General features: G+C 42.6%; 3 protein-coding genes across 5 annotated transcripts; 2 read left to right on the forward strand and 1 right to left on the reverse strand.

The window, feature by feature from the left end:
• Positions 1 to 1443: 1443 nt before the first annotated feature.
• Positions 1444 to 5545, forward strand: LOC121575130 (protein canopy homolog 2). The gene is made up of 6 exons (XM_041888014.2): positions 1444 to 1551; positions 2268 to 2373; positions 2523 to 2638; positions 2824 to 3021; positions 3309 to 3405; positions 5022 to 5545. Exons 2-6 carry the CDS (start codon positions 2268 to 2270, stop codon positions 5063 to 5065), a joined length of 561 nt encoding a protein of 186 aa, XP_041743948.1. The 5' UTR covers positions 1444 to 1551; the 3' UTR covers positions 5066 to 5545.
• Positions 5546 to 6200: 655 nt separating this feature from the next.
• LOC121575129 (citrate synthase, mitochondrial) lies at positions 6201 to 17580 on the forward strand. Of its 2 annotated transcripts, none has more exons than XM_041888012.1 (11): positions 6201 to 6311; positions 9353 to 9400; positions 10279 to 10386; positions 10520 to 10585; positions 12294 to 12425; positions 13002 to 13190; positions 13380 to 13579; positions 13744 to 13873; positions 14311 to 14412; positions 14636 to 14845; positions 15142 to 17580. In XM_041888012.1, exons 1-11 carry the CDS (start codon positions 6210 to 6212, stop codon positions 15313 to 15315), a joined length of 1461 nt encoding a protein of 486 aa, XP_041743946.1. In that variant the 5' UTR covers positions 6201 to 6209; the 3' UTR covers positions 15316 to 17580. The 2 variants fall into 2 exon arrangements, with proteins under 2 accessions (XP_041743946.1, XP_041743947.1); XM_041888013.2 differs by having other exon boundaries at positions 6247 to 6434.
• Positions 17581 to 19690: 2110 nt separating this feature from the next.
• On the reverse strand, positions 19691 to 24634 carry LOC121575128 (coenzyme Q-binding protein COQ10 homolog A, mitochondrial-like). 2 transcript variants are annotated; one of them, XM_041888010.2, is made up of 5 exons: positions 23077 to 24634; positions 22097 to 22210; positions 21116 to 21308; positions 20910 to 21011; positions 19691 to 20417 (listed from the first exon to the last, which is right to left on the reverse strand). In XM_041888010.2, exons 1-5 carry the CDS (start codon positions 23217 to 23219, stop codon positions 20250 to 20252), a joined length of 720 nt encoding a protein of 239 aa, XP_041743944.1. In that variant the 5' UTR covers positions 23220 to 24634; the 3' UTR covers positions 19691 to 20249. The 2 variants fall into 2 exon arrangements, with proteins under 2 accessions (XP_041743944.1, XP_041743943.1); XM_041888009.2 differs by having other exon boundaries at positions 22097 to 22243.
• Between the last annotated feature and the right edge of the window lie 2273 nt (positions 24635 to 26907).

Below are 26907 nucleotides of genomic sequence, written 5' to 3' on the forward strand. Positions count from 1 at the left end.
CATTGCTCTTTCCATGACATTAACTGACCAGGTGGATCCAGGTGAAAGCTATGATCCCTTTTTGATGTCACTTGTTAAATCCACTTCAATCAGTGTAGATGAAGGGGAGGAGACAGGTTAAGGAAGGATTTTTAAGCCTTGACACAATTGAGACATGGATTGTGTATGTGTGCCATTCAGAGGGTGAATGGGCAAGACAAAAGAGTTAAGTGCCTCTGAACGGGGAATGGTAGTAGGTGCCAGGTGTACCGATTTGAGTGTGTCAAGAACAGCAACGCTGCTGGGTTTTTCATGCTCAACAGTTTCCAGTGTGTATGAAGAATGGTCCACCACCCAAAGGACATCCAGAAAACTTGACACTGTGGGAAGCATTGGAATTAGTGCAAAGAGGGCCAATGCAGATAGTCCAGGCCTTGCGGTCGGATGCCAAGCAGTTGCCATACCAAGCGGTGATGCAGCCAGTCAAGATGCTCTCAATGGTGCAGCTGTATAACTTTTTTAGGATCTGAGGGCCCATGCCAAATATTTTCAGCCTCCTGAGGGGGAAGAAGTGTTGTTGTACCTTCTTCACAACTGTGTTGGTGTGTGTGGACCATGTTAATTCCTTAGTGATGTGGACAACAAGGAACTTGAAGCTCTCGACCCACTCCACTACAGCCCTGTTGATGGCCTTCCGTTTCCTGTAGTCTACGATCAGCTCCTTTGTCTTGCTGACATTGAAGGAGATGTTGTTGTCCTGGCAGTCACTGACTTCCTCTCTATAGGTGGTCTCATCGTCGTTGGTGATCAGGCCTACCACTGTTGTGTCATCAGCAAACTTAATGATGGTGTTGGAGTCGTGCACGGAAACGCAGTCGTGGGTGAACAGGGAGTACAGGAGGTTACCTACCCTCACCACCCTCCCAGTTGCAGAGAGAGGTGTTCAGTCCCAGGGTCCTGAGCTTAGTGATGAGCTTGGAGGGCACTATGGTGTTGAATGCTTAGCTGTTCAACGTCATACTGTTGATGACATAGCAGTGAGCACTCACCCAAGTGCTCCTTCAGCAGTGTCTACTCAGTTTGGACAGAGAGGAAGAGGCGAAGCAGACCAATACGCAGAACAATAAGATGGCCAATAAGCAGATTGCCCGCCTTCCCGCCTTTGGGAGAATGACCCCATTGTTAGGGCAGAGAGAACAAGACCATCTCGTCATATACATTATCTCTGGTTTGAAGTTCCAAATGCAAACAGGCAAAACGAAAGACAGCCATAGATCATTGCACATCAGCGATTTTAATGCAATCCACTTAATATTCTAAATAAAACCACTGTTTCACTAAATATTACTTTTTACGTTGAAGACCGGTGGCTATTTGCCATGAAATCGAGAAATCGGTTCCTCGCTCTCTGATTAAATTTGGTTTGGGTCCTAATTGTCTCTGGCATAAACTCGGACAACTCTTGGTAGCATCCCGTTGCATACGTCACCAGTTTTTACTGAATGCAGTGGAACAGCGTGGAATGAAAATCTCCATATCTTTGTAGCGGTGGCTGAAATTCACAAACAACAGGTCATTACTAATAATTGAAAGTTGAATTGTATATTTGTTACACGTTAGAGACTGTTCAGCGCAGTAGCATGCATGAATGTTCAGTGAGAGTGTGATTTACCATTCATTTATTTTGATTACGTTACTTAGCTAGCACAGAGTTTCTAAACCCAGAAGCGCAACATCGCGAGACTTCCGGGAACGCTTGCGAAACAAGCCGGGGTTGGGCAAGTCAATGGGAGAAGTGTCATTTTTCCCCCCTTAGTTGTACATTTTCTCGAAATGTAAATCACAACCTAGATTCGAGACAATGTTTTAAGTAGTTGAACATGTTATTACTGTAACCGCGTGAAAGTGATCAACTGAAAGTTATTCATTTTCGTAAAAAACACCTTTATATCGAAGGAGTGCCTTTGGACAGCGTGCACATGCGCAGTTTGGCGCCAAACGACCGTTATACCCGATTGTGTTTCTACGCATGTGTTTAGCTAGTCGACGTCGCCATGACATCGCCTACAAGTGTGATCGGGGATTTCTATTTATAGAAGCAGTTTTAGCCTATCTTCATACTGTACTGTCTTTGGCTGTTGTCCCTGAACATTAAAAAAAAGTACTGTTCACTGACCGTTATGACAACTCATTGAGAAGGACTTTCATGTCTCCATAATGTTTACATTATGTTCTTTTTCAGTACAATTTGATATTTGCTGTTTTTCTTCCTCTCCAATTTTGCTTAGATGAAGATGTGGTATCCCTTGCAATCTCTTGCTCGGTGTGTGCTACTTGTTCTCCTTTTAAGCCACTGCCAAGGAGCCAGGAAGGACCAGGATCTCAAATGTGGAGGTAAGTATTTGGACTTCTACCTATTTACTACACTAGAACCCATTTAATCTCATAATTTGATCTCAACACCCTTATTTTCTACATTGTGCATCCACATTTGGTCCACATACCTTAATTGAGCTACCTAACATTTAGTTATTCTACATCAGCATGTAGGGCCATGGTGGATGAGATGGAGTGGGCGATATCCCAGGTGGATCCTAAGAAAATGATCCAGACCGGGTCTTTTAGAATCAACCCAGATGGTAGCCAGTCTATTAGAGAGGTAAGGGTACCTGATGGCTACTGGGTCCTACATTGGCCTTATTTTACACATTCAATTATTTATTTGTAGGCTGGGATTCTACAGAATAAATAAAAAATACATAGTCATGTATGATTAGTGTTTTCTATCGGGTTATCACATTCTCTCTTTTTGAGCTCACCAACATTGTTGTGTCCCCCCCCCAGGTTCCCCTCGCCCGCTCGGAAGGTAACCTCCTAGAGCTGATGGAGGAGGTGTGTGAGAGGATGAAGGATTATGGGGAACTTGTGGACCCCACCACCAGCAGGAAGACCTACGAGAGGTTCACATCTCGGGACGGCAAACCCATGGACCTCTCAGAGGCTAAACTGGATTCCAGAGTCACATCCAGCCTGAAATATGCTGTGGGTAGCTTTTTCATTTTCACATGTTGGGGAGTAGGGACTAGGGACGATGACATGCTATAGCTCATCAGTGTGACATTCTAGAACCTCTAATATAGTGAATGATAATGGCAATAATGACTACAGTTGATTGCAACGTTCACCCAAACATACCAATGCAGTAAGGGGGAAACTTTCCATATGTTTGTATTGTGGATTGCAATCCAATGGCTCCAAGCTCCTGCAACTCACTGAAATGTGTCCCACTACATCTTATTAAACCATTATTTTCTCCGTCTTACCCCCAGTGTGAGACCATCGTTGAACAACATGAAGATGAGGTCATCGAATTCTTTGCCCATGAAACTGACAATGTCAAAGACAAACTCTGCAGCAACAGAACAGGTATGCCATCCTATTACTTGATCCAGTACATGATCTTGACCACCAGAGACTACGGCTCAATCCCAATACCCCCCCCCTTAGCCCTCCTCCTCGGTGGGGGAGTGTCACTCAAAAACGGAGCAACTAGTGGTAGGGAGAGATGAATAGCCCTAGGTAATGGAACATTTCTACATCACTCACGCACATCAGAAGTCGCCAACGGATAGCCTACCACGCAATTCATTGGCGACGGGCCTTGTTTTTCAAAATGGCTGTACTGGCGGCATTAATCGTTTTCCTTATATTTCTCATGCAACAAATACGTACTTAACATATGAGCAACAAATGAGAACAGCAAAACAATGTGGCCGTAATGTACCCATCCTCTGGCTGTGGTTCAATGTGGAGCTCAATTGACATTGAAATTACTAAAACCAAATCAAAACTGTGTAAAAATGAAAATATACTTAAGCAATAATGCCAGAGGAGGTGTGATATATGGCCAATATACCACGGCTAAGGGCTGTTCTAATGCGCCACGCAACGCGGGGTGCCAGGACACGGCCCTTAACTGTGGTATATTGGCCATATATCACAAAACCCTAAGGTGCCTTATTGCTATTATAAACTAGTTACCAATGTAATTAGAGCAGTAAAAATAAATGTTTTGTCATACCCGTGGTATACCACGGCTGTCAGCCAATCAACATTCAGGGCTCAAACCACCTAGTTTATAACTGCATTTATAATCTCTTCATTGTCCAGCTTGCTAACAGTCATCGAAACGAATGTTAGTCAGGGAGCATCAAATTCGAAAAGATATGTCATTTTGACGGCGAGGAAATATAACCAATTTTAATTGCGGCCCTCCGGACCTCAGTCATGACCGACTGCGAGAATAATGAGTTTGACACTCCTGCTCTATATAATGACGATATGGTTTCCGCCCTAAAGATAGGAGTCATTGTCGCAAAGGCGGGAGGAGGTGAGATCAGGTGGGAACATTCTAGCCAATGAGAGGGCAGATACGCGCGTGAACAACAGACACAACTCCGATATGAAATAGTTTTTCTCAAAGTTGCCGAGATGCCGTGTGCGTCCACTTATATCCGTACATTCGTAACAACCTAAACATTACAAAACGTATATTTGATCAAATAAGCCTCACTTAGCAAATTAGCAATCACATTTTTTTGTTGATCAAATCCGACACTCATAGACTTCCATACAAAAAATCCCCACTTGGTCTGCTTATCGCTGTGTTCTCATGTGGATAGGTTTTGATGGGAGTGGAGCCTCTCGCAGAGCTTCATGGGAGTTTTGAGTACCACTTGGTAGGAAGTCAGCAACTCTATTTGCTTTGTTTGGAGGGCCAACTAGAGGGCTGAAAAGGCACTACGCCTTGCTCAAAGTTGAATTGGGACACCACTCCCACTCCATACGGCTCACCGGATCGTGCAAAACTGAGGGGGAGGGCAAAGGGGGCGCATTGGGATGGAGCCTAGGGACTACATGTACTACTATTGGGGATGCAGCTCTTACAAAATTGTTTGCTGTAACGAATTGTAATACAATATGTGAAAAGTGTACAAATCTATATCAAAATGACGTAACTCATTGATGGTTTTTCTCTGCAGACCTTTGCGACCATGCTCTGCAAATCCCTCATGATGAGCTATGATTCCGTCCTGCACTGCACGCAGCTCAGCTTTACACACAGCTACCTTCCACCGCGTTACAATGGGGATGGGGACTATCCAGAGTAGCTCCAACACCGGGTGCTTAGGAATGAGGGGAGGGGAGGATTGTAGAACAATCTTGTAATGTGTATATTACTGCAATTAAGTGCTATTAATGTCTTACACACAGCTGTAGTAACAACAACAAAAAAATAATGCTGGATGATTTCACGAAACATTCTCATGCTTACACTCTTGAAGCAAAATGGTGAATAAAATTCTGTAACAAGTTAGATACTGTAATTGTCCAACATGGTTGCTGATCTTGTGATGCTTGTTGCTTTGATTAATTGTATTCTGTGAATGATGGAAAGGTTTGATTACACTTTCTTAAACAACTCCAATTTTCTATTTTGTGTAATCATTTGTCACTGTCATCTGTTTTTCATACTTTGTTGTAGAAATATATATATTTCCATCAATCTGGAGTCATTGTTTTCAGGGATGTTTGTTTTGCATTACACACATTTGTAAGAAGAGCAGACTACTGTACTATCAGATAATGCTCATGCAGTTTTAAGCCATTGTGTTTTAAAATGTTTAAAATAACATTTTCATGTTACACTAACAAAATAACAATCTCATGTCAGTAAAGACCACACTTTTGGCAACTTAATTTATGCTAGATTAGATGCTAGATTCATACACACCTACCCACATAGGCAGATTATGGCCACAGATAGGCTAAACCTGCTTCTCCAATAAAAATCCCCATCACACTTGTAGGCGATGGCATGGCGACGTTGGCTAGCAAAACCATGAGTAGAAGCACGTCATCGGGTCCGGTCGTCTCGCGCCGTACTGCGCATGCGCACGCCGTCAAATCAAAGGCACTCCTTCAATAGTTGTTTTTGTCGAAAATGAAAACGTGTCAGTTTGTCACTTTCACGAGGTTGGAGTAATAACATGTTCTACTGAAGACATTGGCTCGAATCTAGGTTGTGCCTTAAGATTTCGAGAGAATTAACAACTAAAAAAGAATTGTTCACTAATCTCATTGACTTCTCAAACCCCGGCCTGGTCTGTTTCGCAAGCGTTGCCGGAAGTCATGCGATGTTGCGCCTCTGGGTTTAGAAACTCTGTGTTATGGTTTCGTTCGTCACCCAAACCCCAGCCAATCCCCTCTGTAGGCCTGTTCATCTCTCTCAACCTTCACCTATCAAACTCAGGAGGGGCACCTTCAACAAGGTACTGGGGATTTTTAGCAGTACAGTAGGATAATATTTTATATACCAAGACAAACCCCTCACATCCATCATGTCCCTACTGTCCGCCTGCAGGTTTTCCCCGAAGCTCTTGCATTCAACGAAGGTAAAGCCGTTAGCTAAAGGATATGGCATCTAATTGGGGGCGCTGCATTGTCCCCATGCCGTAGATAGTATGCTAAAACGCTGGCTAGCCCAACCGGCTATCTAGCCACTTGCCAATCAGAACCAAACGTGAAGCTAGCATTTAGCTAGCTAAATAATTTAGGCCTTAGCTAGCCCTGAAGTGATGTCTGTTGTATTTAGCTAACGTTGGCTAGCTACGACTAATTTTGTCAGGTAGATTTGTCATTGAGTTGAAGCACAAATATACAAACATAATGAAGTTATCCAAATATAACAATTTTTTCTGTAGCCTTAATTTTTCTCTGTAGCTAGCTAACAAGTTAGCTGACTAGTAGCTAGCTAATTAGCTAGCATAAGTTAGCATTCAGCCAAATCCAAACATGTTTTGTTATTAGCTAGCTGGTTTAGCCAATTAAATAGGGTCGTTTACTCAAATGGCTAACTGTTAGTAATAGTAACATGTCTATCCATTTGTCATGTTATTTTCTTTGTAAATCCGTTTTTGACATTGTAAACGAGTAACATTAGCTAACTAACAAAGCTAGCCAGCTAAACTATGTAAGTAGCTATGCTAACACTGTTACTATTAAATATTAGTTTTATCTGTGCTAGTAGCTACTATTCTGCCAGCTGTGTAGCTTGCGACTTTGCTAGCCTTTGCTCAAAGGCTGGAGCTTCGTACCTAACGTTAGCGAACTAGCTAACGTTAGATAGCCAGCCCCTTTCTCCATTTGAGCTTGTGATGAGAATTGTCCCAGTTTGTCAAAAAATAACATCTAGTTAATTCATATATTGCCTTGATATTGTGCCATGGACCGGACTCGGAGTAGATCAGAGACCGGCTAGTTAACGTTAGTTGGTGTAGGCTACTGCATGTTTCAAGGAAATACAAAGTTCCCATTTCTTGCAATGCATTTTCCATTCCCACAATGTTAATCTCACAGCTGGAGGCAAGTCACACTGTCTTTGGCTGTAACTCCTCTTGAAAAGGCATCCCTTGCATGCAAAGCAAAAGAGGACCAGCCATGATTGATCAGCTGGAACACAGCAGCACATGGAATAATTTGAGTGAGGCTACCAAATTTTTCAAATGATTTTATGTCTGGATTATGTGAAGGCATTTTTCCAGTTGGCAAAGATCTACACTGAACAAAAATATAAATGCAACAATTTCAAATATTTTACTGAGTTACAGTTCATATAAAGAAATCAATCAATTGAACTAAATTCATTAGGCCCTAATCTATGGATTTCACATGACTGGGAATACAAAATATGCATCTGTTGGTCACAGATACCTTTTTTTTAAAGGTAGGGGCGTGGATCAGAAAGGCAGTCAGGATCTGAGTGACCACCATTTGCCTCATGCGGTGCGACATCTTCTTCGCATAGAGTTGATCAAGCTGTGGCCTGTGGAATGTTGTCCCACTCAATGGCTGTGCGAAGTTGCTGGAGATTGGCGGGAACTGGAACACACTGTCGTACACTGTGATCCAGAGCATCCCAAACATTGCTCAATGGGTGACATGTCTGGTGAGTATGCAGGCAATGGAAGAACTGGGACATTTTTAGCTTCCAGGAATTGTGTACAGATCCTTGTGACATGGGGCCGTGCATTATCATGTTGAAATGTGAGGTGATGGCGGCGGATGAATGGCACGACAATGGGCCTCAGGATCTCGTTACGGTATCTCTGTGCATTCAAATTGCCATCAATAAAATGCAATTAATTGTTGTCCGTAGTTTATGCCTTCCCATACAGTAATCCCGCCGCCACCATTGGGCACTCCATTCGCCCACACAACGCAATACACGCTGTCTGCCATCTGCCCGGTACAGTTGAAACCGGGATTCATCTGTGAAGAGCACACTTCTCCAGCGTGCCAGTGGCCATCAAAAGTGTGCATTGGCCCACTGAAGTCTGTTACGACGCCGAACTGCAGTCAGGTCAAGACCCTGGTGAGGACGACGAGCACGCAGATGAGCTTCCCTGAGACGGTTTCTGACAGTTTGTGCAGAAATAATTTGGTTGTGCAAACCCACAGTTTCATCAGCTGTCCGGGTGGCTGGTCTCAGACGATCCCACAGGTGAAGAAGCCGGATGTGGAGGTCCTGGGCTGGCGTGGTTACACGTGGTCTGCGGTAGTGAGGCCAGATGGACGTACTGCCAAATTCTATAAAACGACATTGGAGGCAGCGTATGGTAGAGAAATGAACATTAAATGATCTGGCAACAGCTCTGACTACATGTCAATTGCACGCTCCCACAAAACTTGAGACATCTGTGGCATTGTGTTGTGTGACAAAATTGGCCTTAGTGGCCTTTTATTGTCCCCAGCACAAGGTGCACCTGTGTAATGATCATGCTGTTTAATCAGCCTCTTGATATGCCACACCTGTCAGGTGGATGGATGGATTATCTTGGCATAGGAGAAATGCTCACTAACAGGGATATAAACACATTTATGCACACAATTTGAGAGAAATAAGCTTTTTGTGCATATGGAACATTTCTGGGATCTTTTATTTCAGCTCATGAAACATGGGACCAACACTTTACATGTTGCATTTTATATTTTTGTTCAGTGTATTTCTGTGCATTCTGAATTGAGGTCACTACAGTAGGCTGTGTCCTTATGCCCTTCTTAAAACACTTAGAAAGAACATGGATGATCTTCACTCAGTGCTGTTAACAATGCTTTAATTGACTCCTTGCTCAATCAGTCATACGTTAGAATACCTGTAAATGCATTGGCAAAGGTATTTGCTACTGCACAAATGTCTATCATTCACAATTATCTGTTTATTATACTTTATCACGGAACTCAAGCTTCAGTCTCTCTTGCAGTGATGAGGTAGGCTGATTGCCTCTCTCCTGACAGTCCTTGTGCCTTTCAGAGTGCAGCATGTCTCATCGTGTCTTCCAGAAACGCCACTACATCAACAGTAAGTACTCTGGCTGGACCTCCTTTTTTCAATTTGATTTAGGCTACACACATATGCTTTTTACTTAGCACTGCTGTGATGGGGGTCATTTTGAACTAATAATATCTATTTTATATAGCACTTTTCAGTCGCTTTAAAAACAAAATCAACAATTTAACAACAAATGTAGGAATCTGGCGGTTCTTGGGCAATGGTCTTAGATGATAGGCAGTTCAGAAAGGTAGTATCTTGAGAGGAGGAAGCATAGATTGTGGTCCTCTGTAGCTCAGCTGGTAGAGCACGGCGCTTGTAACGCCAAGGTAGTGGGTTCGATCCCCGGGACCACCAATACACAAAAATGTATGCACGCATGACTGTAAGTCGCTTTGGATAAAAGCGTCTGCTAAATGGCATATTATTATTATTATTATAGATGGTACAGCCAGGCAGGGAGGTAGAGACATCTGACAGACAGGCTACGGAGCTCTTCATCGGGCACCTCGTCCTCTTCGATATTAGGCAGGCTGGATCGTCCACTACTGAAATGTAGCACCCACCTGGGTGATGCTTCGGCGACTGTAAAAGCACCAGTAAGACCACCACACAACACTTGGTCCAGAAAAGCCCCCTACGAAGCAAGCCTATGCATCCACTCCCACCGCAGTCCACTTCCCTCTAGGAACTGGGTCAGGGGGCCAAAAATCAGATGCTGTTGATCTGGTGTTGCTGCATCATTCAAATCATTTTAGCTAGCTAGCTAGCTAGGCAAGCCAAATATAAATTGACTAGCCATAATCAGTCCTGCAAACTGGGTGGCCCTAATTAAAGAGAGCTGTTTTTTGATTAACGTCTTTCTAAATGTGATTTTTTATTTTTTTTCTCTTGCTGTGCCGTTGTAGAACCTGAGAGATGTGCTCTTGGATCTCGTCCCTAAAGAACAGAGTAGGATTAAGAACTTCAAAACGCAGTATGGCAAGACCAACATCGGCTCGATCACTGTGGATATGGTACGTTAAGCTCACCTGTCATTTGTAAACATTCTAGTACCCTTTTCAGTCCCAGTTGAAGTGTGAAATATGGTAGCTGTGGATATTAAGAATGCCTAAGCAGAATTTTGTGTGTGTGCCCTTGTCTTTACAGATCTACGGTGGGATGAGAGGAATGAAGGGCCTGGTGTATGAAACCTCAGTGCTGGATGCAGATGAGGTGAGTTGGTCTGTGCAGGGAAAGAGGATCGAATGCAAAGTATCGGGTAGGGGGATAGATTGGGCGTTTTGCCCCTTTTCTATTGCTTGTTGGTATCTTAATTAACCTCTTAAGGATCTGACCTTTTTTTCCATTTTCGCCTAAAATGACATAACCAAATCTAACTGCCTGTAGCTTAGGACCTGAAGCAAGGATATGCATATTCTTGATACCATTCGAAAGGAAACACTTTGAAGTTTGTGGAAATGTGAAATTAATGTAGGAGAATAACACATTAGATCTGGTAAAAGATAATACAAACCAAAAAACATGCGTTTTCTATTTTTTTGTTAAATCATCTTTGAAATGCAAGAGAAAGGCCACAATATAATATTGCAGTAGGCGCAATATAGATTTTGGCCACTAGATCGCAGCAGTGTGTGTGCAACGTTTCAGATTGATCCAGTGAAGCGTTGCAATACTGGACTATTTTGTATAAAGTCTGCCCAAATGTGCCGAATTGGTCAATTGATACATTTTCAAGTACATAACTATAGAGAACATACAAAAATTATATGGTAATACAAAATGTAAGTTTACACACTCCCAGGAATGTCATACATGATTGATCATTAGCTTATACACTAACTTTAACACATCTAGATGGCCGGGCGGGGTGGGTGTGGAGCCAGAGACAGCAGGGGTTCAAACTGTAGACCCCAGTTCCGACATTTGAATATAAAAATGGATTTTATCAAACAAAACTATGCTACATTTTATCTCTGGGACCCCCAGGATGACAAATCAGAGCAAGATTACTGAATGTAAGTACATTATTTATCTTGAGAAGTGAATGTATCAAACCAGTTGCCGTGATACGTTTTTTGTTGTTGTGCACTCTCCTTAAACAATAGCATTGTATTTTTTTCACTGTAATAGCTACTGTAAATTGGACAGGGCAGTTAGATTAAGAAGAATTTAAGCATTCTGCCAATATAAGACATGTCTATGTCCTGGAAAGTTTGCTGTTACTTACAACAGTCATGCTAATCACATTAGCGCATGTTAGCTCGTCGCTCTGGATAAGAGCGTCTGCTAAATGACTAAAATGTGAATGTAGATAATGCATACGATTGTTTACATTTAGCTTAGATAATAGATGAGATTGTTTACACTTAGTCTAGCTAATGAAAAAAAGAGAGGCATGCCCTTTGCTACATTTTCTTAAGAGAAGTCCTGAGGCTGAGCTGAAGAGAATTGCTTTGAAACAGATTGATTTCAATGCTTGCTCAGCACTCCCCTGAGAGAGATGGCAGTATGCAAATGGTTTGCATAGTACTGAATGAAATGGAACTAAATCAAAACCCTCCTGTGTCTGATGCTTGAAACTAGAGAACTACCTACTTAAATAGTGAATTGACATTGAGATTCTAAATGGTTTTCTTTGGGGAGCTTTGTTTTTCAAGTCCCACCATATTCATCAGCTTATATTAGCTGAGAATAAGAAGGGTGTCATTTTTCAGCCAGTTCAGCGCCACTTAGAGATTGGCTTGAAAGTCATAACACTCATGTGACATGGGGCCTATGGGTTATGTAATATCAATGTGGGTAGTGGGATCAAAGGTATTTGATAAAGACTTATGGTAGAATTATGTAGATACCTATTTATGGCAATGATTACGACTAAATCGGTTTTTGTGGGTCTCTTTAAAAAATTTTTTTTTTTTAGGGAATTCGTTTCCGTGGCTACAGTATTCCGGAGTGCCAGCAACTGTTGCCCAAGGCTCCAGGACGTGCCGAGCCCCTGCCTGAAGGTCTGTTCTGGCTGCTGGTGACAGGCCAGGTGCCCACAGAGGAACAGGTGAGTGTTAGCTAGGTAACGCATTATGGAGAGAGAGTATGGCACAGCAGCTTAGCAGTAGGTCTAGGTAGCATCTTAAATGTTGATACAACAATCCCTTGTATAATGGTACAGAACACAGATAACATGATGTACATATTCAATGAAAAGGGTTGACCCATATACCATAAACCACAACATAAAGCTTTACAATTGACGAGAGCTTTTAATTATTTTTAAAAATATTAAAACATACAATCTACCTGCAGTAAAGCTGCTCAACATTTACATTACATTCAGTCATCTAGCAGACTCCCATCCAGATCGACCCACAGGAGCAACCAGGGTCAAGCGCCCGCCCAAGGGCACGTCGACAGATCTCCCACCAAGTCAAAACGGGGACCAGATGATAGCTTTTTATATTTTTATCTGTGGGAGGTTTGCTTCCATTTTGGTTTAATGACCGATGATATTTTGCATAGAAAACTATATTCAGTGGCCCCCTTTGTGATTGTAAGGGCTTAAACCATCACGTTTGATGTGAATAGTTTTACCAATTACCCTATTGCTGATTCTGTGTATTGTATCTGTCCCCAGGTGAACTGGCTGTCCAAGGAGTGGGCCAAGCGTGCAGCTCTTCCCTCCCACGTGGTCACCATGCTGGATAACTTCCCCACCAACCTCCACCCCATGTCTCAGTTCAGTGCCGCCATCACCGCTCTAAACAGCGAGAGCAGCTTCGCCCGGGCTTACTCCGAGGGAGTCAACAAAGCCAAGTACTGGGAGGTGAGCTCAGGAAATGATGTTGAATGGTGCATGCTGTTGCTCAGTAGGACAAACTGTTGGGAAATGTAGCAAAAGGTTTTATCAACTGAACGCGTCCCAGTTATAAGACGTAGAGATGGTGTAATCTGATCTATTGAAAGAGTGCTTTTGTCCAAATAGACTATTGACATAAATGGTTTCTTCTCTCAGTTTATCTATGAAGACTCCATGGATCTTATCGCTAAGCTGCCTTGCGTGGCGGCCAAGATTTACCGCAATCTTTACCGCGAGGGAAGCAGCATCGGCGCCATTGACTCCAGTCTGGACTGGTCCCACAACTTCACCAACATGTTGGGCTACAGCGACGCCACGTTCACTGAGCTCATGCGCCTGTACCTCACCATTCACAGGTCAGTTTTATAGAAAATGCTACTTCATTCATAATTATGTAGTTTATCATCCTTGTCAACTTTTGGGTGTGCATATTCAGCTACTGCTCCGTCATTGCATCAGTGCAGTTATGTGGTTGCATCACTCATTCATTCACACACTTCCCCTTTCTCCTTTGCTACAGTGACCATGAGGGTGGTAACGTGAGTGCCCACACCAGCCACTTGGTGGGCAGTGCCCTATCTGACCCCTACCTCTCCTTCAGCGCAGCTATGAACGGTCTGGCCGGACCCCTTCACGGATTGGCTAACCAGGTGTGTACGGGGCGGCAGGTAGCTTAGTGGTTAAGAGCGTTGTGCCAGTAACTGAAAGGTCGCAGGTTCTAATCCCCGAGCAACACTAGGTGAAAAAATCTGTCAATGTGCCCTTGAGCAAGGCACTTAACCCTAATTGCTCCTGTAAGTCGCTCTGGATAAGAGCGTCTGCTAAATGACTTAAAATGTAAATGTAAATGTCTAATGTCCAAGTTAACATCCAACCTACTACTGCTGATAATACTTTGATTCAAAGCAATGCTATCGGAGTTGCTTAGAAATACCTACTTTTCTGTTATTTTGATTGTTAACATAATGGCGAGATGGGAGCAATACGAAACTATAATAACAGCAGTCATGATAATGGCGAATGAGAGCAGTGATTTGTCTAGGTTGGAGTGAGCCCCTGCCTGACCTCTGACCTGTGCCCCTTGTAGGAGGTGCTGGTGTGGCTGACAGCACTGCAGAAGGAGATGGGAGGAGAGGTGTCTGACGAGGCCATGAGAGACTACATCTGGAACACCCTCAAGTCTGGAAGGGTGAGTGGACTGGTCTGGAGGGCAGGCCAAGTTGGGTCAATGGGGGGGATGAGTCAATGACAGGAAACCCAAGGGACACTTTTCCATCTCTACCTAAAAGTTTAGTGAACAGGTGCACAAAACAAAGGACACATTTACATCTGAGGAATAAGCTGCAAAGGGAATGATATGTAACCTTAGAGAGTCAACCTACCCTTTTGACCTTCTGTTTGTGTTCTCTCAGGTGGTTCCAGGCTACGGCCACGCTGTCCTGAGGAAGACAGACCCCAGGTACACCTGCCAGCAGGAGTTTGCCTTCAAGCATTTGCCCGACGACCCCATGTTCAAGCTGGTGCACCAACTCTACAAGATTGTGCCCAACGTGCTGCTGGAGCAGGGCAAGGCCAAGAACCCCTGGCCCAACGTGGACGCCCACAGTGGAGTGCTTCTGCAGGTGGGGCAGGAGGATAGGGCAAACTATTGCGGTACACTTCCAACTGATTGGGAGAAAGGCCTCCTCCCTCTCTTGAAGGGATGTTGAAAAATGTACAATGTCAAATTTGAGCATCTTCTCGTAGTTTGTTCCAGCCTAGTGAACTGTCAAAGCCATATAAAAAGATTCTAGCCATTCCTACTCTACTTTAGCTGTCCCCTTTTAGATATCACATACAATTGGGAGTATTATAATTAGACCTTCCCCTGTGCTGTGAAATTAACCCTCCATCCCCTCTCTCTCTCCTGTCCTAACAGTACTACGGCATGACAGAGATGAACTACTACACGGTGCTGTTCGGCGTGTCCCGAGCCCTGGGGGTGCTGGCCCAGCTGATTTGGAGCCGAGCCCTGGGCTTCCCCCTGGAGCGCCCCAAGTCCATGAGCACGGACGGACTCATGACCCTGGTGGGGGCCAACAAGTCCGGGTAAAGGTGAAGTATCAAAGGAAGAGGGGAGGAGGGCAAAGAAGAACAAAAGGGGGGGAGGAATAGGGGAGGGGGATGCAAAAGATACAGTACACTTATGAAAAGGGCCTTTGCTGGATTTAGTCTGTTCATGTCAGAGACACTAATGCCGGGCGTACACTACACGGCTTTCAAAATCCTAATATCGCTGAGCCTCTCGCATTAAACAACTGTCTTTCCTGTAGTTTATTGTCTTGCCAACGTAGTGGTACGCACACTAAACAATGTGTCACACACTACAAGATTCTTCATTTGGTCGTGAGGATTCTCGATACCACGCTGTCTCGCGAAAACAATGTAATGTGATTAGATTGTGTAGCTACAATGAGCTGTGGCCCAAAGCAGCCTCATAAACGTTTTCAGTTAGACATTCACAAATCAAATCATTTTATTTGTCACGTGCCGAAAACAACAGGTGTAACCCTTACCACACAGAGTTGAATTGAATAACATTGCTTGTGGACTTCAGAGCTATAACGATTTGACACTTTGGCTTTGGTTAATGGCAAGTACAAACGCATACTAGTAGTAGTCATCACTCCTGCTTGAGAGTCTATACATTCTGGGTAATGCGATACATCATCTCACTGGCTTCTCTGGTGAGCTCTCATTGGCTGTTGCTGATAACAGTTCTCAAAATGTGTCGTTGCACATCTCACACTACAAGAGCACAGCAGATTTTGTGCTGATAAAATCAAACGTTTAAAAATATCGGGATGGCTCAAAGACAGGATCGGTAGCCCTCAGATTGCGTCTCTGGCCCGCTCACATTATACGAGCGTCGGTGACGGCAGTGCACCCCGACTAGGCAATGACATGGGGCTTTTGTCTCCGATCTCAAACTTGTCTGGGGCCAAAATCGTGTAGTGTACACCTGGCTTGAGGTAATATTTTTTTTCTTTGTGAGACTGAGCCATGGTAGTTGTCTTATATATTTAAGCTGACCGGGTTTTGTAAAGAAATCAGAATATCATGTCAATTTTTCAGTTGTAGAATCTGGGGCACTTGCATTGTCTGACGGAATTATCCAAAATACCGAAACAAAAGAACACTCCATGGCAGGCAAGGTCCTTCTGTAATATAACCACAGTATATGTTTAGAATATGTAAAGTATGTAAATGACCAGGGTCTGTAGGTTCGTAATAGGATACTGCTGCCCCTTTCATCAATGATTGACGTCACACCACTATCAATCAAGGCAGAGTTCACTTATTCCACCTCTTTTTGCCAGTGCTCGCCAACCCCATTGCACCTCTGGTAAACGGAATACTCTGCAGGTTGCTTCTATTGGGAAGGGAGGTTATTGTTTTGAAAAGTGATCAACAGGGTAAGAAGACGGCACTGTTTTACATTTTATTTGGAATCTAGCCGAGCTGAAAGGGTTGATTTTAAACATTTTTAAATTATATTGTGTAATATCAGATGGGGGATTTTTCTTGTAGACTTTTTCTTCAAGACCTGAGGGCAACGTTAAAACAACATAAATTGAACTCAATCAATTCAATTTCTTATGACAATGTAACATTTCCCCTTTTTATCAGAAAAATTAAAGTAATTCGAGAGCTGGCTAGCACTTACTAATAGCACGCGTGACCCGTTAATATTGGTGTCTCAATCGATGTACTATTAGAACTATTAAAATGTTTGTTTTAGAAAGTTTGCTGGTTTTACTACGTCCAACTGTAATGTCTCATGTTGCTCATGAAGCAAGTACACATCTGACATGCCATACCAACTAATCTCATTGTGTTCAACTGGATTGTTGTTACGGTACAGATTTGCTTGGTTTAGTTTTAAGGTTGCTCTCAGGCCTAGGGGGTGGGGGGGCCTTATGTGTTTTTAATAGTCTGTTTCAATGCAGACCATATCAATCCACTCCAATTGGGCACAGAGGTCCCAACACCAACAGTACCCCCATGGGTATTCATGTCATTTGTTTTCAAACAGCCCCCTCACACTGTCTACCCCCTATAGTGTCTTTTCCCAGCTGATTCAGTCCCACATAGTATATATGTATTTTAGGTTTTAAGTTTGTCCTGTTCCTGTATTTGATCCTGTTCTAACCAAACCTCAGGTTATTCTGGTTTAAAGATAAATACACCTTATGTGAGATCATTGTAAAGTGGAGAAATCTGAATTTAGTAATCTAGCAGAGCGGGAGTGTACAGTGGATGTGGGAGAGAAAATGAAAAAATAAATAAAATAATTCAAATAAATGTTTAACAATTACCATTTTTTCCCCGAATACTCAGATTTATTGCTGTCTGTTTATGTAACTGTAACTGCCGCCATTCTTTCCTACAATAGAAATCCACAATCCACTGGCTATCACAACATTTATGGAGATGTGGTTTTTCACCTTCTTTACCTGAATGCATTTACAGAAGGTGTGGTCATAACGGGTTACCACAGAACAGAGTCTCATGTTATTCAGTGCCGGCTGTATGGTACATACTGTATGTGTTGGCTGGCTGGAGTATTCTGAGGACGTCTGTTATTAATAGTGTTACAGACATGTCTCCACAGCACTCAGGTTTCTGCTTCCCTTTGGCCTGGTCAAGATGTCTCATGCCTGTGGTATGGAAACTGTATTCTTCCAAATAAACAACAGATCAGTGTGCTTTGGTCAGGAAATACAAAATTGGTATGTGTTGCAACTGTGGTTTCAAATGACAAATTGGCTCACGAGGTGCTCTACAAATGTTGGGGGCTAATTATCGATGCTCTCTCTCCTAATTTGCCAAGCACTCCTGTGACCTGATAAATGTCCTGATATTGACAAATGCGACAAAAGTTGTGCTTTTGTTTTAAAGACTAAAATACATACATAATGGGAAGCACTGAGGGGTTGTAATGGCTGGCAGGACCTTAGGAGCCCTGATTCCCACCAACAGAATCAATCTTTTTCAACATCTCCAGCACCACCCCACCATATGTGAAAATGGCATGTGTCTATGTTTTCTAAAAAAAGATTGAGGAAGATAAGTGTTTCCAATGACAACCAATTAGTAGGCAATGCCTACTCATAATTGGTTAAAATCACGATGCACACTGATGATGTGGTCATTGGAAACTTTTTTTTAATCAAAACATAAACATGCCATTTTCACACATGTTGGGGTGGTGCTGGAGATGAATATGAAGTTGAAAAATGGAAATGTCCATTTAACCCCAAAATAAACATTAAGGCAAATCAGGGGAATGTTATAGGACAGTGATATAGAAATCTCCCCTCCAATCTTTGAATTAAATGTGAGTGATAAGAATTCAGAATATTACATTTAAACACCACATAGGCAAATGTCATAATCCTCCATAATACTATACAAAAATAAACGCAACATGCAACAATTTCAATTTTTTTACTGAGTTCATATAAGGAAATCAGTCACTTAAAATAAATAAATTAGGCCCTAATCTATGGATTTCACATGACTGGGCAGGGGTGCAGCCATGGGTGGGCATAGGCCCACAAAGGGCTTTATTACAGAGAGAAATACAAAGCAGGGTCTGAGAATTAGGTCACCAACTACTAACATCCTGTGGTCCGTATATCTTTGGTTACACTAATTAAAACCTAAATACACTTAACATAAATAAACACAACATGTAAAGTGTTGGTCCCATGTTTCATCAGCTGAAATAAGAGATTATTTATTTATTATTATTTATTATCCCAGAAATTGTCCATATGCACAAAAAGCTTATTTCTCTCAAATGTTGTGCACAAATGTTTACATCCCTCTGTGAGCATTTCTCCTTTGCCAAGATAATCCATCCACCTGACCGGTGTGGCATATCAAGAAGCTGATTAAACAGCATGATCATTACACAGGTGCACCTTGTGCTGGGGACAATAAACCACCACTCTAAAATGTGCAGTTGTCACACAACACAATGCCACAGATGTCTAAAGTTGAGGGAGCATGCAATTGCCATGCTGACTGCAGGAATGTCCACCAGAGCTGTTGCCAAATAATTGAATGTTAATTTGTCTACCATAAGCCGCCTCCAACGTCATTTTGGAGAATTTGGCAGTACGTCCAACCATCCTCACAACCGCAGACCACATGCATGGCATCATGTGGGCGAGCGGTTTGCTGATGTCAGCGTTGTGAACAGAGTGCCCCATGGTGGCGGTGGCGTTATGGTATGGGGAGGCATAAGCTATGGACAATGAACACAATTGCATTTTATCGATGGCAATTTGAATGCACAGAGATACTGTGACGAGATCCTGAGGCCCATTTAAAAAAAAAAAAAAAAAGTATCTGACCAACTGATGCATATCTGTATTCCCAGTCATGTGAAATCCATAGATCAGGGCCTAATGAATTTATTTCAATTACTGAATTCCTTACATGAACTGTAACTCAGTAAAATTGTTAATTATATTTTTGTTCAGTATAGATTCAATGTGTGAATCTCTGGACATGATTCAAACCAGATAAAACATTTTATGAAAATCAAGTGGGTGTGACATGATAATTCTGACCACCCAAAATATATTATGTTCAGTTCCCTTATGAGTCCCCAGTTACCTAGCTGAAGTATCTACCGGATTGGTAAATAGAACCTTGGAAGCCTGCCAATTCATTACACCTATCAAAATATGGAATTTGCTTCAGTAAATATCAGGCTCTGCAGCAAATTGGCAATAAATGGGAGAATGGCCTAAGAATCCAGTACATACGGAGGATGGTCCCAGTCTGAAATGATAGTCTTTTCACATGCAAGAAGTGGCTGTGTTGTTCAAGCAGTCAAGCTGGAGATCCATTCCCCACTTCAACCCTGTCCAACAACAGTCATCTAATGGTCGTCCACAAAATGGTCCTTGCAATGGGTTGAAGGTGGGGAAAACGTGTGGATCTCCCAGATATGTACAAGCACATAGAGGCTCACGTTTGGTTCACCTCATGGAACTTGAGTTCTCTGGGTATTTTAGTCTCTGGGCCAAACTTGGTGCAAGCTCGGCGCTCGAAGGCAACAACCATTTTCTTCACGACCTCATCAAAGAAGACTGTCGCTAACTGCGAGTGTAGCAAAGAGCGAAACTCGAAAGATATCTGCAAGACAATAAGCAAAGGTGGAAAGTTGTTGAGGTTCTGTTCATAATCATGTTTCCCCAATAGGTTAGGTCAGGTAGCTTAGTGGTTAAGAGCGTTGTGCCAGAAAGCTGATGTGATCCTTGTCTTTTTATTAGCGGCCATCACTCTGTTTTCTCCCGCAATTGCATAGCCTATAGAAATGTTGCTCAACATGAACTCATGGGCTCTCATGAAGTGTTTGATTAGATTTTCGAAAACATTTGCATTGATGTCAGAGTGATTAGAGGGACAATAGAGTGCTGAGTACCAGGCAGTTAGCAAGTTTGGTAGGTTACTAATGACCTGCAGCAGCATCAGAGCTTGGAGAAGCCTAATTACCGTGACTAAATAGTCATGTGGAATTTGACTGCCTTCATGACTCGTGACCGCCGGTGTGGCGGTAGTAAGGTCACCACAACAGCCATAGCTGCATAGCAATAGTATTGCATGGTGCGACAAGGAAACACTTACAGAGAAATCAACAGTACAGGTTCTGGGATAACCAGGTATTCCAGGGCTGAAACGCCATATTGTCTCCAAGTGGTTGAACAGTTTGCCATCTGTGCATACAGCCTACGGAAAGGGGAAGTGGCAGTAAAAAGAGATGCAGTGCATGTTATTATTGGTGAATAACTTTAAAGCACTGCAAAACAATAGACTTGATTGGGCTTACGAACCTTGACTAGATGAGGGCGCACATTGGTGATCATGGAGGTGTATCTCTCGACTATAGGGGGGAAACCCACTTCCAGCTGGGCTTTAGCGTGGCTGGCTCTCTGCATGATGAACTGAGATTTCTTACACCACGGAACAAAGTGCTTATAATCGTCCACGTTGGCCACCACATCATACATCTCATGCATCGAGTAACTACAGAGAAAAAAGGGGGAAATAGTATTCTTAGCATATTTGCATGAGACCATATGACGATACATTTAGTCTTTACACTGAATAATGATGCAATGTGCTTGATTTGATGTTAGTGTATTTGTCATTTACATGACTCTGTTGTTCAGGGATAGTAGTAGGCTCTTATCAAAGTTCACAGATAGAAAACGCTAAGTATGCGGCCCATGTCATACGTTTTTTCTCAATATTGTTATGGGATACAGGACATGTCAGAACTAGAGCACAAGGGGATGCTTTGATTAAAGGCCAAGTGCAGTAAAAACATGATTTTCCTGTGTTTTATATTTCAACACTGAGGAAATGTCAAAGGCCCAGTGCAGTCAAAAACGTGATTTTGCTGTGTTTTATATACAGTATATTTCCACACCATGAGGTTGGAATAATACTGTGAAATTGGGAAAATTTATAATACAATTTTAGCGTAAGAGCCGTTTGAAAAGACCACCTGAAATTTCAGTCCGTTTTGGTGGGATGGAGTTTTGGCCTGCCTGGTGCAATCACCAGGCGGTAAATTAGTTAATAGACCAATAAGAAAGAGTTCCAAACCTCTTTACCAATAACAGCTAGTTGTCAGTTTTCCCCTCCCCACTCAAAACCCTCCCAGACAGTCCTAGCAAATTTCTTGCTTGAGAAATAGCTTGTTGCTTAGAAGCTTTTTTTTTTTTTTTTTTAATTAGGGCTGCATTGGACCTTTAAATTAATCAGCATTTAGCCATGTCCACTGAAGCACAGATGCAATCTCTACATACCCAATGATTCTTCGTTCTGAATACTGTTTCCTCTTGTTGGCCAGACTAAGGAAGGTTCTGCTAGAGGGAATGATAGTTGTCCTCCTGTCAAAATGGATAAGAATCCTGGGGGTCCTGGTCATAAGGATGCCACAAGATGTCACATATCTGTTGGTCCAAGAATGATCAGTAACTGACTTGCAAAACCCCACTTTAAAACACCGGTTCATTGCATTTTAATAAATCCCATCAATAAGACCCTTGTTATATAATGTTATAAGTTTAAACCCAACCGACACCCAAATTACCGTAAAACGTTAATTAAACGCGAGTCTCAAATAGCCTTCTGTCCCTTTTAATAGCCGGGCAACAGCACACATTTCAGCAAATAAACACCGGTTTCAAATAAATGCCGGGTCTAAATTAATTGTTTACGAGGTAACCATGAATTACCATGAATTGTTTGAGGTTTAATGTTTGATTTGTTACATTAAATAATTCAGTAATGACTCGAAAGAATGATTGCAAACATCCGTTTTTATCGCCAGTAAGAAACTGCTAGCCATTGGCTGCTAACAGCTGAGAACTGCTAGCTAACTGGCAAGCACAAAAACAGTCAACAACTTCGGGAGTACAGACCACTAGAAAACGTCAGATCGCATTCTATTGGCGAAAGTAAGAACTGCCGAAAATGCACAGTCAAAGGAGAATAATTATTGTCAATAATTATTTTTATATAGAGGCATACTAAGACAAAAGAAACGTGGCACCGTGTGTACATAACACTGTGCAGAAATTGATTAAAATGCTGGAAGTGAATGCTGGAATTAAACATTTAACAATGCAAATTAATAAAAGTTGTGTGCTTTAAGGAAATAGAAGCCTGGCTCGAATAAGCGCCTGTTGTGTTAAGTTATTTAAGCAACTAAAGCCCAGGCTATTAATTGAAATGGTATGTACTTTGTAACCGCACCATCATCACCCCTACCCCACTCCCTTACCTGATTGGTTGTTTAATCCTTATTCTTGGCCCCAACACTGTATTCAACCGGTTTGTGCCAAATGTAGAGACATCTAGCAACTCACTGAATGTCCGTATGCCTATAGGCAATCGAAAGGCCGTCACAGTGGCCAACCCAGCCATTTGTTATTTTAGAAGACAGTAATGACTGGCAACAGCAACAATCCTGCAAATGACCTAACCTAACTAGACACCGCCAAGCTATGGGATGGTGTGCGCTACTAGAAAGCTAACTGGCTGATGCTATCGGAAAACATGTTTAGAGGATTGTATTACACATTTACGTATAATTAGTAACGTTAGTTCAAGAATGTAAAATGTCTAGCTAGTTAAACTAGTAGTTTGTAACAGGACACTTTTAGCTAAATATCTTACTACTAACGTTGGCGTAAGCGTATAAAGTTAGCTAGCCAGGGAGCCACCAGCTAACGTTAGCTACCTAACTAACGTTTCAGAAATGCCATTTCTCGACTTCTAGCCTCAATCGAATGAAATGCCATAACTGTTTAGCTAACTAGCTACATAACGTTTCGTCCGCCAGCTTCTTCCTTTTTATTGCTTTACCCGGCAAGGTCCTCTGATGGAAAAGAGTATCTATTACATTGACAAGATAGTCGACTGACTGACCCCTCTAACAATGGAAATACATGTCCGCAAAGGCGGAAGGTAAGTGGGAACATTCTAGCCAATGAGAGGGCACATACGCGTGTGAACACCCATATAACATTTTTCTCAAAGTTGCCGGAATGACATGTGCGTCCATTTATATCAGTACGTTAGTAAAAATGTAAACATTACGAAACTTATATTCGATCAAATAAGCTTCACGGAGTAATTTCGCAATTACATTTTTTGTTAACCAAGTTCGAGACTCTCCTTGACCTCCAAACAAAAAATCCCCACTTTGTCTGCTTATCATTGGATTTTCGCGCTGACAGATTTTGGGCGCGGAGTTTATCCTCTCGCTTCGCCTCTTCCTCTGCTGATAGTCACCGGCTAGAAGTAACGTTATGCTGCGTTCAGAACCAAGTGTGAAAATGGCACTACATACGACTGAAAAATCCACTTGAACTCCCCTAAAACTGCTAATAAAGATAAATTGTAATGGCGTCTTTTTGTAGGAACCAGCAATGGTTCGTTGGACAAAGCCTATGAGCAAAATGAATGGCGTTTTTGTAGGGTTTTTGGATAAACTCCGAAAATAAGGTATGTGGTTAAAAACAGGCTTAGGATATCTTATGTTTATGCACTTTATTACAGGCAACAATTTTAGTACTCATCACTGCATTCTCTACCAGAACGTTTTTGGGCCCTCTTTGATGTCACTTAGGTTGATACATTGCTATGTTTTCATTTATAAATCCCTTTTACAAAAGGTCCCACTATACCTAACATCATTACTAAACTTTAGACATACGAGTTACCGCACCAGTCTCTGGGATGGATAACTCTAGAAGTTAATTTGGTCTACTGAGTTAGGTAAATCAGCTTTTAGTTTTCTTGCACCTTATTTGTGGAACAACCTTCAAAATGTTCTTACATTTGATGTTCTGGTGCCTTTAGGGCAATACAGAAAGCTGATTGAGGACCTTATTACTGATGAATGTGTTTGTTTTTTATGACCATGTTTTTCTTTCTTTCTTTCTGCTTGCATTTTGTATTTATATTTTGATGTGTGTATTTTCTGTAATGTATGTAATTCAGGGCTCATCTGTAAAATAGACATTGGTCTCAGTATGACTCTGACAAAAAATAAATAAAGGTAAAAAAATAAAATACGTTTTGTTCTATGAGATTCTTCATCAGTTAAGATCGCTTTTTGTGAATTTTGAAGAATTTATGTAATAATAAAAAACACATTCACAAAGGCTTCATAATTCATTAAGTCACTTATTTCCGGGTTTTAGGACTACAAGCTGGCGAGCTCTATTACTAGTGGGAAACTTGGCTATCATTCCTGAGCTCCGACTTCTCCCACATGCTCACCTACTAAGGAAATTACATTGACCTCTATATCAGATGGTGTCAGAGAAAGGCCCCAAAAATTGCCAAAGACTCCAGCCACCCAAGCCATAGACTTTTCACTTTGCTACTGTACAGCAAACGGTACCGGAGCATCGGCTCTCGGACCAACAGGCTCCGAGACAGCTTCTACTCCAAGCCATAACATTTACATGTACATTTTCGTCATTTAGCAGACGCTCTTATCCAGAGCGTAAGACTGCTAAATAAGACTGCTAAATAGTCAATTAATGGTACCCAAACTATCTGCACTGACTCAATCTTGCACTGACCCTACGCACACTCACTAGACTTTATATACACACCATATACACGCTCACTAACACACACTATGCTGTCACTCCCACACAAATCCCTCACACATTCAAACACTACATACACACACACATAACACACACACACACAAGCATACCGACACAACACAAACACTTTTACATTCATTATTTACTGCTACTACTATGTTCTTTATTTGACTCTTATTATTATCTATCCGGATGCCTGGTCACTTTACCCTGCCTTCATGTACACTGCTCAAAAAAATAAAGGGAACACTAAAATAACATATCCTAGATCTGAAAGAATGAAATAATCTTATTAAATACTTTTTTCTTTACATAGTTGAATGTGCTGACAACAAAATCACACAAAAATTATCAATGGAAATCAAATGTATCAACCCATGGAGGTCTGGATTTGGAGTCACCCTCAAAATTAAAGTGGAAAACCACACTACAGGCTGATCCAACTTTGATCTAATGTCCTTAAAACAAGTCAAAATGAGGCTCAGTAGTGTGTGTGGCCTCCACGTGCCAGTATGACCTCCCTACAACGCCTGGGCATGCTCCTGATGAGGTGGCGGATGGTCTCCTGAGGGATCTCCTCCCAGACCTGGACTAAAGCATCCGCCAACTCCTGGACAGTCTGTGGTGCAACGTGGCGTTGGTGGATGGAGCGAGACATGATGTCCCAGATGTGCTCAATTGGATTCAGGTCTGGGGAACGGGCGGGCCAGTCCATAGCATCAATGCCTTCCTCTTGCAGGAACTGCTGACACACTCCAGCCACATGAGGTCTAGCATTGTCTTGCATTAGGAGGAACCCAGGGCCAACCGCACCAGCATATGGTCTCACAAGGGGTCTGAGGATCTCATCTCGGTACCTAATGGCAGTCAGGCTACCTCTGGCGAGCACATGGAGGACTGTGCGGCCCCCCAAAGAAATGCCACCCCACACCATGACTGACCCACCGCCAAACCGGTCATGCTGGAGGATGTTGCAGGCAGCAGAACGTTCTCCACGGCGTCTCCAGACTCTGTCACGTCTGTCACATGTGCTCAGTGTGAACCTGCTTTCATCTGTGAAGAGCACAGGGCGCCAGTGGCGAATTTGCCAATCTTGGTGTTCTCTGGCAAATGCCAAAAATTCCTGCACGGTGTTGGGCTGTAAGCACAACCCCCACCTGTGGACGTTGGGCCCTCATACCACCCTCATGGAGTCTGTTTCTGACCGTTTGTGCAGACACATGCACATTTGTGGCCTGCTGGAGGTCATTTTGCAGGGCTCTGGCAGTGCTCCTCCTGCTCCTCCTTGCACAAAGGCGGAGGTAGCAGTCCTGCTGCTGGGTTGTTGCCCTCCTACGGCCTCCTCCACGTCTCCTGATGTACTGGCCTGTCTCCTGGTAGCGCCTCCATGCTCTGGACACTACGCTGACAGACACAGCAAACCTTCTTGCCACAGCTCACATTGATGTGCCATCCTGAATGAGCTGCACTACCTGAGCCACTTGTGT

This window comes from Coregonus clupeaformis, chromosome 10, assembly GCF_020615455.1.
Source record: "Coregonus clupeaformis isolate EN_2021a chromosome 10, ASM2061545v1, whole genome shotgun sequence".
In the NCBI taxonomy this organism is placed as follows: domain Eukaryota; kingdom Metazoa; phylum Chordata; class Actinopteri; order Salmoniformes; family Salmonidae; genus Coregonus; species Coregonus clupeaformis.